Source organism: Lepisosteus platostomus, chromosome 9 (assembly GCF_059453375.1).
Source record: "Lepisosteus platostomus isolate fLepPlt1 chromosome 9, fLepPlt1.hap1, whole genome shotgun sequence".
NCBI lineage: Eukaryota > Metazoa > Chordata > Actinopteri > Semionotiformes > Lepisosteidae > Lepisosteus > Lepisosteus platostomus.
This window is the reverse complement of record NC_142619.1, coordinates 3499126-3513076: the sequence shown is the minus strand read 5'-3', so window position 1 is coordinate 3513076 and position 13951 is coordinate 3499126. Positions and strand designations below refer to the sequence as shown.

The window sequence follows — 13951 nt, the reverse complement described above, 5'->3', positions numbered from 1 at the left end:
GCAGCCCTCCCCTGACGAAACACTAATCAGAGATCTCACCTGCATTTAAAGTCTGAGGCGAGCGGACACTTTACGCTAAGGTAGGTGGGAGTGGGGAACAGGCTGCCCCAGGCGCGGTGTAGGAGCCAGAACTAGCTGCCACCTGGCTCGTCCGTGCTGCAGGCTGAATCGCGCTCTCGGGAGGGCAGCCCCTACGTATGCACGGACGCTGAAGTTTAAACTGGGGGGGAGGGACGAAATATCGTCTTATTTCTCGGGTTTTTTCGGGAAGGTCAGTTAATATACGTCAAGTAGAAACAATATCCAAAACAGGAAAGTGAACAAAAAAACTTCAGAACAATATGTTACTAGAGATCATTAAGACACTTAATTGAACAGATCGAGAGTTCTATCAGTTGTGTTTTTTGCCTTGTTGTTTTTATATATTTTGAATGGACTTTAAATAGTATTGTGTTGTTACGCCTTCTTATCAGCATTAAAGGAGGGAGAAGGATTAATAATAATAATAATAATAATAATAATAATAATTGCTTACACTTATATAGCGCTTTTTCTGGACACTCCACTCAAAGCGCTTTACAGGTAATGGGGATCCCCTCCACCACCACCAGTGTGCAGCCCCACCTGGATGATGCGACGGCAGCCATAGTGCGCCAGAACGCTTCCCACACACCAGCTCTCAGTGGGGAGGAGAGCAGAGTAATGAAGCCAATTCATAGAGGGGGATTATTAGGAGGCCATGATTGGTGAGGGCCAATGGGAAATTTGGCCAGGATGCCGGGGTTACATCCCTACTCTTTTCGAGAAACACCCTGGGATCTTTAATGACCACAGAGAGTCAGGACCTCGGTTTTACGTCTCATCCGAAGGACGGCGCCTGTTTACAGTCTAGTGTCCCCGTCACTATACTGGGGCATTAGGACCCACATGAGCCGCAGGGTGAGAGGATTGGACCTCTTTGTCTGGTGATGTGATATCTACCCACTATTACTAACAGATTAACTGCAGATAAATGTTCTTTTTTTCATATTCCGCTTAGCGCAGTCCAACATAATGTCAAACTCCTCAAATCTAACATGGAAATGCTTCAAGTCAGTCAGCAAAGTCTGTCCGAGGACACTTTGTGTATACAGTATACAGGCAGCACATCAGTATGTGCAGAATTTCTTTTCCAGGAAACTATTTTTTTCCCCCAAACTTTTATTGAACATAAAATAATAAAAAAAAAACAAGAAGAAAGCGTATGCAGGAAAGACAAGTGAACAATAAAATCACGAAACACTCCACTGCTTCAGGGAATAACACACCAGGACACTCGAAATTCACAGTTGTCTTTGGAACGCAATATTTTTTTGCACCACAGAAAGAATCTGTGTACACCGTGCTTCATTCCTGCCTGTATATCCTTCTGGGACGCAATGTTTGAAAATACTAACTGGAAAATGGGTCTGAACTGATACGGCCTTGCAGAACAACATTAACAATCCTTATCGTGTTAAACGAGCACTTTTTTTTATTCAGAGATGAACAACGAGATTTATGTGTGGTTTGTAAGGCTGGAAAAGAAACTCTCACATTTATTTGTTACCTGTTATTCTGGATAGACTTGGCAAACTTGATCATTAAACATTTAAATACGAATGTTAGATTTAAGGAGTTACACTTTGTGACCGGTAATATGGAGAAAGCTTAGTTATAATATAGTCATCTGTCAGTAATTGTGGGTAGATGTTTTCACAAATAAAAAAAGTATGCAAAAGTTTAATTTATCGTGCTCTGTTTTGTGATTTATTTTGTTCGATCATCTTGTTTTTTTAAATATATTTTCTCCCGTCGCTGTTTTTCTTGATGTTCGGTGAAAAAGTTTGGAAAAGATATACATGGAACCTCTTTTTTTCCACGCTTTACTTATAACCATTAACAAAATCACAGGCACCGTTCACTGACATTGAACCAAACAAAATAGTGTTAATAATTTGTCATTCTCATGTCGTAATTGTCTCACTTGTATAATAATACCAACACGGCATGAGAATTTCGCGCCAGCTTGCAGGAGGAACTGACGTCAGGCTGGCGCGTGCAGCCGGCGAGCCTCGCTCTCGATCCAAGATGGCGGCCGTTTCCCGGGCAGCGCCTGTCGGGGCGGGGCGGCGGTCTTGAGAGGGCGCGAAAAAAAAAACCGAGACAAATACGTCTTTTTTTTAGTACCGGCTAAGTGACACACAAGCTACACGCGAGTTAAAATCGATAAAAGCCGAAGATGGTGTATCTGAAGCAGCTGGAAGTGGAAAATTTCAAGTCGTGGAGGGGGCGACAGGTCATAGGTCCGTTTAAACGGTTTAACTGTATCGTAGGGACCAACGGCTCAGGTAACGTCTTGTTTTTTTTTTTGTTCTTTAAACTTCGTTTTTCCTCATGTTTTAACGAGCCAGTTCGTTCGGGTTATAAAAGGGGTTTTAAAAGGGGTGAAAACGATCGGTATTTTGAGGTAAAAAAAATAAGCTGCGTGTTGAATGATGGCGCAGGACTCGCACGACGCGGGAATGTGGCGCTCGGCGGCCGTATGACGTGAAAACTAGAAATAGTTTTTCAAAATTCACGGGAGGTCTCCCGAGTTTGACGATATTTCTCTGCCCGTGTGCGGAAAATGAGAAGCCGGTTCGGGCCTGTGACGTTTGGCCATTTCCCAGATAGAGAGAAATACAGATATATACAGAGAGAGAGAGGGAGATAATAGAGATAATCTCCCAATAATGCTCCATCTGTCTACAGTATATATACATATTTGTATGATATGTCTTTGTGGTAGATGTCTGTAATATGTCTGTATATTTTATTTTACCTTTATTTTTTGCTTTGTTTCGTGTGGATTTCATTATTTTTAATTGCTTCGGCAACACCGATTGTAGCCAGCGGTCCTGCCACTACTAGAGCAACTTGAATCGAGAGAGATCATTCAACACGCAGCTCCGTTATGTCGATTTTAAAATGTTCAAAAACGAGCATTTCACTCTTTACGTGCATAACGTGCAGGTAACAGTGACTTGGGTCAGTGACGAAGGATACTTTCGTGCCATTTTCAGTGGGATTAAAGATGAACGCCCGTTTTCTTTACAAGTAAGGTCGATATTTGAATCTTTCTGCTGTGTATTATTATTATTATTTTTTATTTATGCTTAACAAAAGAACGAGCATTACAATGCAAGCAAGAGTACATATAACAATTCGAAACAAACATATCGCCGGGGGTACATACTACGACATCAATTCAAGTTATGAAAAAAGATTAAGCAAATTAAATAAAAATAATGTCCGCACCGCTTTCATATTTTTGCATTTCGAAATAGTCTGCAAATCAAGTTCAAGTTCAAGTTTATTGTCATTACACTCATATACGTGGTATATGGTTTAACGAAATGCTATTTAGCTAGCTCTCGGACATAAGTAGTACAAAGAGAAAAAACAACAACAACAACAACAATACAATTGTGTAGCAAAAGAAAGACAGAGACAACAGGCACTGTGCAAAAAATATGCATCAACAGAATGAAATAAAGGGATAGAAATGATGGGGACTGAGCTTTTGACATGTGTGGTAGAGGTAGATTTTCAATGTGTGTTTGGGTTTTTGGTAAGAAAGAAAGGAAGAAGGCACTGTGAGGTTCAGATCATAGGTGAGAGGTGAGGTGAGAGTGAGAGTGACTGGGAATTTAAATACCCCTTTACTTCCATTTTAAAATACTCCAACACAGGGTACCTCCCAGACCGCTTCATTTTATGTATGTGATAACGTGCCAGTATAATAATACAATTTATTACAAACGAAATTTTTATATTGTTTTCACTGGGGCTGAAACTTAACATCTTTTTCATCAAAACAAATATCAATATTGGTCTCTTTTTTAAATATAATTCTGCAACTTAACTCCAGAATATTTTTACCCTGGGACAGAACCAAAACAAATGCTGAATAGTTTCAGGGCTATTGTCACAAAAAAAAAACACATTTGTCATCTATATTAATTTTAAATCGCTGGGTAACAGGAGTTTTGACTGGGTAAATTCGATGAATGATTTTGTATGAACCCTCCTTAGTTTTATTGGTTATACAATATTTATTGGGCATCATCCGAATTTTTCTCCAATCAATATATTCCAATATATTGTAGTCGCAAGTAAATTATCATTTTTTTCACAGGGATCTCAAAAATTGGTTATTACATCCACATGACATTACATTATTACATCCACAACTCACAACTCACAATATCCCTTCCTTGTAGTCTAATAGGAGCTGTATCTTTCTGCTGTGTATATTTATAGCTTTGTAGATCCACCATCAGTGGGTCGGATCCGTTTTGTCGAGATGAAGGTCGCGATCGACGTGTTTTGCGTGTTTTTTTTTTCTCTTTCGCACGACGGCTTTGGGAAACGGGGAAAGTAGTGACGTTTTTTACTCGAACCCCAAAAACTTCCAACCGGGGTGGCAAAGCTTGGGATGGGGCGGGGCGGGGCGGCGGGGTTTGAAGAAAAAATATAAACGTTTCTGGAAACACGTGGGTCGTTGCACCGGTGTCGTATCTGGAGCGCCGGGGGGTAAATGAAGATGGACGTGTTTTTCTATCGTTTTTGGAAATCGAAAAGCCGTGGTTGTGCGATCACGCCAATAAACCCCCCCAAACTGTGAGAGAACCAGTAGATCCCAAGCGAGCAAGCAGCGAAGTCCCGAAGTTATAGACAGGCACGTATCTGCTCAGGTCCCTGTTTTACAAGCATCCTACCTTTTACACCTCTGTGACCACGAGTGTCGGAGGCGTTTTGGACACGCTTATTGAGCTCAGGGGGCGCAGGAGCTCAGGCAGATCTGGCAGGGAGGTACAGATGGACAAAATGAGATTGAGAATATAATCGCGTATTGTCATAGCGCACATGCGCCTCTTACTCTTTGTGTTGGTGAGGGTGCCCAGCGCTGCAGCAGATGTATTTGGGGGTTTAACCACAATGCAGTGTGGCGCTGGGGGACTGAATCATTATAATAATAATAATAATAATAATAATAATAATAATAATAATAATAATTGCTTACACTTATATAGCGCTTTTCTGGACACTCCACTCAAAGCGCTTTACAGGTAATGGGGTCTCCCCTCCACCATTATGAGCCTAAGGACACTCAGAGGCGTCCCTGAAGGAGAGCTGCAGCGCTCTTTTTTTATATTTCGGGGTTAGGAAGAACCGGCATTGGGGACGAGCGCATTTCAAACCGCAGTGAACGTAAAACGTAACATAGCAACGTGTAAAACCTCCAGTTTCCATAACAGAATAGAGGACATTTTCCCACTGTGAGCAAGCAGGCTGGTGATTGAAGTTGCTGTTGAAGTTGGCCCTTCCTGCTCACTAGTCCCTGTACTGACTGAGGGGCTGTGATGGACGATTGACTAAGCGCAGGTTGTGCAGCAGATGTTTCACCACAGAAATGTTCCCACATGATCTGCAGGCAGAGTTAACAAGTTACATTTGTCAGTAAAACCGTCTTGAAGTGGAGAGTTATACTGTATTTCTATTGGATTCAAAGAGCTGGATTCACAAGCCTGCTTGTTTGCAGTGTCACAGGGCCACTTCGCCTCACCGGAAGACTTGTGGCCTCGTCCTGAATCGCAGAACACGGCGCTGCGCAGACCTGGAAATTTAATCTATTTTGGGATGTCCGTGCCATTGTGTGTCTCTATGTTGGCCCACCAGGTAGATACATCTGTTCAGACCAAACTATCCTTGTCTCCTCCCCACATGTCCGGATGGCACCCTGGCTGGGCACCATCTGAGTTGGATGCTGCATCACTGCCAGGGGCATCCTGGATATAGCTGTCGTTTAGGAGGAATCTGCTGGTCTACAGAGATCTGCGTGGAGTACTGACATACAGAAGACATGATGGATGGATTAATACCCTCATTCATTTCTTTTTTTAATTGTATAACGTTAGCATCCCCAAAGGGGTTGGGCAGCCAGTTGACCTTGGACCCCCAGAGGTTTTTCTTCTCCTTACTGAGGAGTTTTTGGCTCCTCCCCTCCGTTGTCTTCTGGTCTTTTCTGTTCTGTATTCACAACGCGTGGGGACCCTTGCTTTGTTCAGCGCCTTGGGGCAACCTTGTTGCGGAAGGCGCTATATAAAAAAATAAAAAAGGAATCGAGCTGATGTACATTGGAGGTCTGGGGTTGGACATGCACTCGTCAATACTGATTCTTTCTCACCCTGGAATGTGAAAGTGGAGCCGCAGGTCCCCTTTAAAGGACTCGGGAATCGAGCAGGGGGGGACCCCTCTCCCCCGGGGCGTAGTTCTCTGGCTGGGGGGGACAAGAGGGGGTGCAGCGGGCTGGGCTCCCCGATGCGGGTCTCTCACTCTGTCTGTCCCCCCCCCCACCCCGCCCCGCCCGCAGGCAAGTCCAACGTGATGGACGCGCTGTGCTTCGCGCTGGGGGAGAGGGCCGGCTGCCTGCGCGTGAAGCACGCCCGGGATCTCGTGCACGGCGCCCACATCGGCGTCCCCGTCCCCGGCGCCGCCGGCGTGGCCGTGACCTTCTGCGAGGTGCCGGGCGAGGAGGAGGAGGAGGAGGAGGAGGAGGAGAAAACATTCTCGCGCACCATCGCCGGTAGGGACCGCCCGAGGCGCTTCCAGGACCCGGGGGGGACGGCGCCGCGGTTCGGATTAACGCTCCCCGATAACCGATTTCCCGCAGAACCGCTGTGGACGTCCTGCCGGTGTTCACGAACGGACCCGTCTCGTCCGTCGGCCCTTGCTGGTTCGCTGCTGAGGAGTTCACATTTTTTTTCATGTCACGGGGGGGTCCCTGCTTAGCGTCTGTCCCCTCCTGTTACGCCTTTGACAATGGATGACCGTGGGCGTATGAATAACCCAGATTTAAGCCCAAAAGACGTAACCTGCACCCTAAAAACAGAGTCTAGGGCCTAACAATACAGCAAATTTAGAGTAAGTTGAGTGCAAAATTGCTTGGTATCACATAAACGTCGTAGATGTAGTATTACTGCAGTTATAATTGTACGTTAATGATTTATCATTTGAGACGTTTATGTAATTTTGTAAAAGTTTTCCGTACCCCCAAAATCTACGTCCCCTGGGCTCAGAGCTCCCTGACAAGTTCAGCGAAAGGGTGAGAAGCTCGAGCAGACTGCGTTGCTTGATTCGTTAAATTATAAGTAATTTTACTCTGCGTAGTATCAGATGTCCTTATTTATCATACGTACAGTACTTAAAGTAACTTAGGTATTGTACTGTACACAAAAGTTGAATATTTTGCTTCTCCCATAAACCCCTGTTTTCCACATATCTTATGGGAATTAAGTCTCCACTTAATGCCATCTTTCCACAGTCTCCTTTAAGGATCTTAAAGAGGGGGCCACCTGTTCTTCATCTTTTGCTGTTGTCAGGTTATTCATTTTTGCCTCAATTGTGGTGTTTACCAACATCGACCACCATTTATCAACATTTACCATCTCCCTTGGTCTTTGCCCTTCCTACTGTCCTACTTCCTACTGTTTTTTTAATGTGCGTGCTCTTCATTTCATTCCTTTGCTTTAACGGAAACCCGAGCACCCCCGATCCTGCTAGTAACTCGAAAGCCTCTGCTGTAGCTTTGTATGCGGCTTTGAAATTCACCTCTCCTAACACAGGGGGCAGTAACGTTTCCTCACAGCGACTGCCCTTATAAAACCCCCTGTTTGCGTCAGGGAGAGTTCTTTCCGGACCCTGTGCAGACGACACGATCCAGGGAAAAGTGAAGAAAACACGGGGGGGAAAGGGGAAAAAAGGCATGCAGGGGTCAGGAATGAAAACGGGGGGCGTGCCCACAGTGCGCTGGTGTTCGGGGGAGGTGTGGCCGAGGCAAACCGTCCGGATGTGAGTCCAAAGGGAAATCCGAGACGAGGCAGAAGTCTAGAGCCAGGCGGTCCATCCGAGACGAAGGCAAAGGGGATCAAAAACGGGAACCGGGTCGGAACCGGAACAGGAACTAAAAACTTGACGGGACCAGGCGCTCCAGGTCCCGGACTCGCCTGGAACAGGAACCAGGGCAGAGCCCGGCACAGAGGGAGCGTCTGGCTTTTAAGGTGGGCTGAAGGAGAGGCTGGAACGAGGAGCAGGTGCACAACATCAGCTCAAAAGTGAAAGAGCCGGAGCGCCCTTAAGGGGGGGGGACTACAGTCGTGACACTGTGACCGTTTCCGAACGAATACATTTGAAATCCAGCTAGAGATTTGTTCCAGGCGCTACTGCTGCTTGGTTAGTGTAAGGGATGTTGGCGTATAGTAGTTTTAATTGGTGTTTCAGGAGACACGTCGGAATATCGCATCAACGGCACGCTCGTCGCCCTCTCGCGGTACACCTCCGAGCTGCAGCGCCTGGGGATTATAGTCAAAGCAAGGAACTGCTTTGTGTTTCAGGTAGGTTGGCCTCTGGGCAGTGCAGCTCCTGAATCAGATGTGGACGAGGTCGTGATGCGTGATCTAAACTTTCTTCCACGGGAGCAGTTCTCCGTGTTTCCAAGGCTTGGATGCTTTTCTTGTAAAATTCAGACTGGTAAAACACAGTAAGGCCTCAAGTCTAAACGGATTTAGATAAGATAAGATCACTTTATTAGCCATATACAATTTCTTGCATTAGGAGTTTGTCTTTTCGCAGACCCCAACTTGCTCTCCATGAGACCCACAGACAGGGAGAGAAGCTGGGGGTCAGAGCGCAGGGTCTGCCATTTATACGGCACCCCTGGAGCAGCTGGGGTGAAGGGCCTCGCCCGGGGGCCCAACGGAGTAGGATTCCTCTGCCGGCCGCTGGATTTGAACCAGCAACCTCCCGGCCACAGGCGCAGATCCTGAGCCACAGAGCCACCACTCCACACACAAGATTTTTTTTTTGTGCGTCACTAAAAAAAATCTGCCGGAAGGGAATTTGGTCTGTAATGTATGTTTTGTGGGTCTGAATGTAGGTTTTGTAAGGGAGTAGTCACGGCGTGTCACGAAGCTGTGTCTTCTTTCATTTGAAGAAATCCGGAGTGGGGTGAGACAAACACAGGGGGGAAAAAGGGGACTAGGATCGGGGCTGGAAGAACAGGGGGGCGTGTCCAAGGTGCACCGGTGCTCGGGGGGGGAGGGGGGTCCGAGGTCCGAGGCAAACGAGTCCGAAGGGTGATCATTATGGAATCCATGTGGAGGCCAATGTCCAGAACCGAGTGGTCCATCCGTGATGGAGACAAGACAGGGTTAAAAGCTGGAGCGGGCTCTAGCGAAGGGACAGGGAAATAGAAAGGGGAAACGGGGCCGGGCGCTCCCAGCCCCGGGCCCAGATGGTCAGGACGCCGCTGCGAAGCCGATGCCGTCGAGCCCCCCCTGGGCCCGCTGGTAGGCGGACTTCCGGGCGTCCATGTTCCAGAGCGGAGCCTGGAATGGTGGGAGCATCTGGCTTTTTAAGGGGGAGACCGGGACAGGAGGCAGGTGCAGGAGATCAGGTGACCGAGGAAGGGCCAGAGCGCCCTTAAGAGGTAGGGTTTACGATCGCGGCGGGCGTTTCTGAACCCTCCTTCGTCCGGGCGAGCGCTTCAGGGGTTTGTGTTATTGGTCCGGGCCGCAGGGGGCTGTGGAGTCCATAGCCATGATGAAACCCAGGGAGCGGACGCAGCTCTTCGAGAGGATCAGCTCCTCCGCGGACCTGGCGGAGGAGTACGAGGCCAAGAAGAGGGCGACGCAGAAAGCCGAGGAGAACGCTCAGTTCCTCTACAACAGGAAGAAGGTGGTGAGCGTCGAGCAGAAGGAGGCCAAGCTGGAGCAGGTGGAGGTACTGGGGCCGCATTCCCTTTTTACGGTTTCGTAACGCCGTTCTGGTCGTATTGCACTCGAGTTTAAAGCCAAACCTGAGCCAGTATTTTCAGATAAACACCCGACTGGATTATTTTTTATTTTTTTTTGTAAGAGGCTGCATGTTCAGCCTTCACATCCTCTGGGTGTTGAGTGAGGTCCAGACTCGGGAAGGTGGGAGAGATGCACACTATTGATATTTCACACCAGCGCCTCAGTCTGAAGAACGTCGGGGGGGGGGGGGGGGGGGTCTGTACAGTCTCCTGCGAGGTGCGTCATGGCCTCACGAAGCAGGCAGTATTCTGATATTTGCACATGTGTGTGGCGCCAAGTACCAAAGCAAAAACAGCGTGCTTTCTGCATTTCTGCACGTTAAATGACGTCGGATAAAAAGACCTTGTGAATCGCTAAGGAGTGCTTGGAGCAGAAAAGTCTTCAGGATTTGGGACGGGGGAGATGAATAAAATCACACCAGTCTTTTAGGTGATTAGCTTCCCAGTGTGAGAGCTGTTTCGGCTTTGAAACGCGGTGGCGTTTAAGCAGCGTCGGAACAAGACCAGCTGCCTTTTTTTTTCTGCCTCGAATTGCTGTCGGACAGGGAAGCAATACCATTTACGATATTTGTATTTTGATCAGTTAGTTAATATTGAAACTTACCTTTCTTCCAGTGAAAGACAAAATTTCCGTCGTGTGGCAAAACATTTCTGTATATACAATGTTTCTAAATAAGATGGTTATATTTTTTGGGGGTTTTAACTGTTTAACTTTTACTGCTTTGGCTTTTGAAATCTCATGTTAAAAAGCCCCTGGCTTCTGGGGCAAGAGGCCGTCGGCGCAGAGCCTCGGCCCCGGTGTGCCGACTGATCTGAGGCCCGCCGTCGTTCCCAGGCGCAGAAATACCAGGCGCTGGCGGATGCCCACGAGCGCGACACGCTGCAGCTGCACCTGTGCCGCCTCTACTACAACGGGAGGAGCGCGGACGGGCTCTCGGCCGCCCTGCGGGACCGGCGCGCAGCGGCGGGGGCGCGGAGGGCCGCCCTGGAAGACAGCGAGCGGGCGGCGGGGGCCCAGAAGAGGAGGCAAGGCCAGCTGGGCCGCGAGCTGCTGGTGATCGAGAAGGAGCTCAAGTGAGCGGCCGCGGGTTCGGGGTGGGGGGGGGGGGTTGGGTGTGGATAAAGACCCGGAAGCGACTGGAGGAGGACGTCGGGGGAGACGCAGCAGGATGGTGTCACGGACGTCCAAAGGGACTCACCGTGGGGAGCAGGAGAGCAGAAAATGACCCACATGCGTAGCGGCGAGACGGGAAAAAGGCCCGGGCTCATTAGTGCAAAGAGTTCAGGAATGCCGTATGGAAACCTATGCTCTCAGGGAGCGGACATGGGGCGCCCTGGTGCTAGGCGGGTCTCAGGACATCCGAACGTCAACGCTGAGCAAGGACAGAGTGCAAGACCCGGAAATATATAGCCCAAGGGAAAGAGAGGGACCAGGAGACAGCAGACCGGAAACTAGGGACAGGACAGAGAAGGAGCGCCCTCTGGCTGCAGAGGGCGTGACAGATCGGGTGGGTTATAAACGCTGGGGGGTGGGCGACTGCGGCGAACGGGTGCCATGGCGGGCGAACGAGTCCAAAAAGAAGTCCAGTCGGGGAAAACCAGGGCGCCGTCCAAGGTCCGGGTGCCGGAAGATCCATCCGAGACGAACTCGGGAACAGGGAACTAGGAACACGGATGGTTAAAAGCTTGACGGGACGAGGCGCCGCGAGCCCCGGACTCAGGAGGTCAGGGCGCCGTGGCGAAGCCTGTGGGCGGGCGCCCAAAGCTGAGCCCAGAGCCAGCTCAGCGCTCCGGTCAGCAGATGCCGAATTACAGCTGAGCGTCAAGAGACTGAAGGAGAGTTTCACCTGGTCTTTATTAGGTCCTGACTCACTAGGGGGCACTCGGATGTCTACAGTAGGTGCAAAAGCAAGACGCCGGGCTTAAATAGGGAAAAGGGGAAAGGACACAGCCGGGGACAAATGAAGCTGGGAACACAACGGGGGGGAAAAAAAGGGTAGGAGGGCTGACGATCATGACGGGAGGGGCGCCATCTTGTTTTTCTGAAGCGTCTGTCCCCATGGGTCCCCAGCTCCCCAGAGCTCCTCAGACAAATAAAAGCAAATCTGCGATATCAGAAGTTAGTGATGACAAAACGCGATAAAGCTAAGGGATTCGATCGCGTTCGAACCCTAACAGGCCCTTAACGCTCCTTTACAGTGGCGCGGCGTTCACAGTAGTCGGAATCCTGCCTTGCCCCTTGCCCTGTGTCCTTTCCCCTTTTCCCTACTTAAGCCCGGCGTCTTGCTTATGCACCTACTGTAGACATCCGAGTGCCCCCTAGTGAGTCAGGACCTAATAAAGACCAGGTGAAACTCTCCTTCAGTCTCTTGACGCTCAGCTGTAATTCGGCATCTGCTGACCGGAGCGCTGAGCTGGCTCTGGGCTCAGCTTTGGGAGACGTGACCCAGGCTGTGTAACGGGATGGATTTCGGGGAAACCTCTTCGGAAGTGAAGAAGCCGCGGGAGGCCAGGGTGTGGGGTGGGTGGGGTGGGGTTTGGGGGGGAGCCTTTCTCAGCCGTGACCCCGAAGTCTCCTCCTCCCCCAGGGCGCAGGAGCAGGCCGTCGGGCAGCGGCGGCCCCAGTACATCAAGGCCAGGGTGAACACGGCCCACCGGGCGCAGAAGGCGGAGGCGGCCCGGGGCGCCCTGCGGGCCGCCGGGGAGCGGCGCGCGCGGAAGGAGCAGGAGGTGGCGGGGCTGCGGCGGGAGGCGCGGGAGCTGGAGGCGGCGCGGGCGGACTTCGAGAGGCGGGTGGAGGAGGAGGCCGCCACGCGGGGCAGGGACGTGCACCTGGAGGAGGCGCAGGTCAGTACCGAAGGGGGGTTAGGTGGCGTTTCGATGTATCGTAACGCCACACGGGCGGCGGGACCGATACCTTTCGATGCATCTCTTTGAAACAGCGCATCTTCTCCCCCCTGTCTTGCAGTAGCGCTGTTGCATGGTTGGTAAAACCTTGTGTGTGTTTATATTGTCATGTTCGGAGTGAGCTGTCAAACGGATTTCCCCAGCGGGACAACAGAGCTTGAATTGAATTGAATTGGTCTAAGGCTCAGAGATCCAGCAGTTGAAGGGAAACTGCAGTCCCAGTTATTAAATCTTGGTAACAAAATAAGGTTGTCGACAGCATAGAAAAAGGAACGATGAATTTCGAATGAGCACAGAATCGCAAGCTTCGTGAAAGTACTATTAGTCGCCAAGTTGACGCGACTCACGCTCGAGTCCCGTCGAATTGCGACATGATGCAGCCCTCTCCCGCTCACTCGTCACCGTAATGGCTAATGTCACGTGACGTACAGGGCCCGCGCGGTAGACGTTTCTCCTCAGAAATGTTCGCACGGGACCTGCAGGCAGAGCTAGCAAGTAAGTAGTATTGGTCCGCAAGACAAATGCGCTCATCGGTGCTGACTCTTTCCAGCCCCGGAATATAAAAATAGTGTTGCAGTTCCCCCTTTAAGAGATGCCTGTCGTCTCGCCAGTCTTCTCGAACTGCTGCGTTGTGATCTGTAGCCACGAACTAGAGGTGACCTCTCTCGGCATTCGACTGCAGGAAAGCCAGTGAATCGCTATAACATAGAACAGTGGTTAGAACTATAGCAATAGTTATACAGTAGTTATAACAATGGTTAGAGCTATAGCAATAGTTATACAGTAGTTATAACAATGGTTAGAACTATAGCAATAGTTATACAGTAGTTATAACAATGGTTAGAACTATAGTAATAGTTATACAGTAGTTATAACAATAGTCAGAACTATCATGACAGACCCGTGGACGCGCCCTGACAGGATCTGTTGAAAGGAGGCGGGTCCAGTCCAACCAACACACAAGCTCACAGTGGTGGTTGTTCAAAAACCACACTCTTGCCATTTATTCACAGGAAATGGAAAAACGCCACATCCAAATGAACCAGAACCCGAAAGACTGAGCTCTTCTGAGCTCCTGACTACACTTCCCAAAGTTCCCTACTGCCACGGCCAAGCAGCCTCACTGCT

General features: G+C 49.4%; 2 protein-coding genes across 4 annotated transcripts in view; one reads left to right on the top strand and one right to left on the bottom strand.

Annotated features, from left to right (window-relative positions):
- LOC148654417 (achaete-scute homolog 4-like) overlaps nt 1-13951 on the bottom strand; it is a 171895-nt gene that overhangs the window by 112106 nt on the left and 45838 nt on the right. The window lies entirely within an intron of this gene.
- Nucleotides 2090-13951, top strand: part of smc1b (structural maintenance of chromosomes 1B) — a 40147-nt gene continuing 28285 nt past the window's right edge. Inside the window, exons 1-6 of one of the 2 annotated variants that reach the window (XM_088646639.1) lie at nt 2090-2369; nt 6437-6649; nt 8344-8456; nt 9640-9843; nt 10752-10990; nt 12505-12763. In XM_088646639.1, coding sequence (XP_088502765.1) covers nt 2261-2369; nt 6437-6649; nt 8344-8456; nt 9640-9843; nt 10752-10990; nt 12505-12763 — 1137 coding nt within the window. In that variant the 5' untranslated portion in view covers nt 2090-2260. The remainder of the gene's footprint in view (nt 2370-6436; nt 6650-8343; nt 8457-9639; nt 9844-10751; nt 10991-12504; nt 12764-13951) is intronic. The other variant, XM_088646638.1, reaches the window with a different exon arrangement.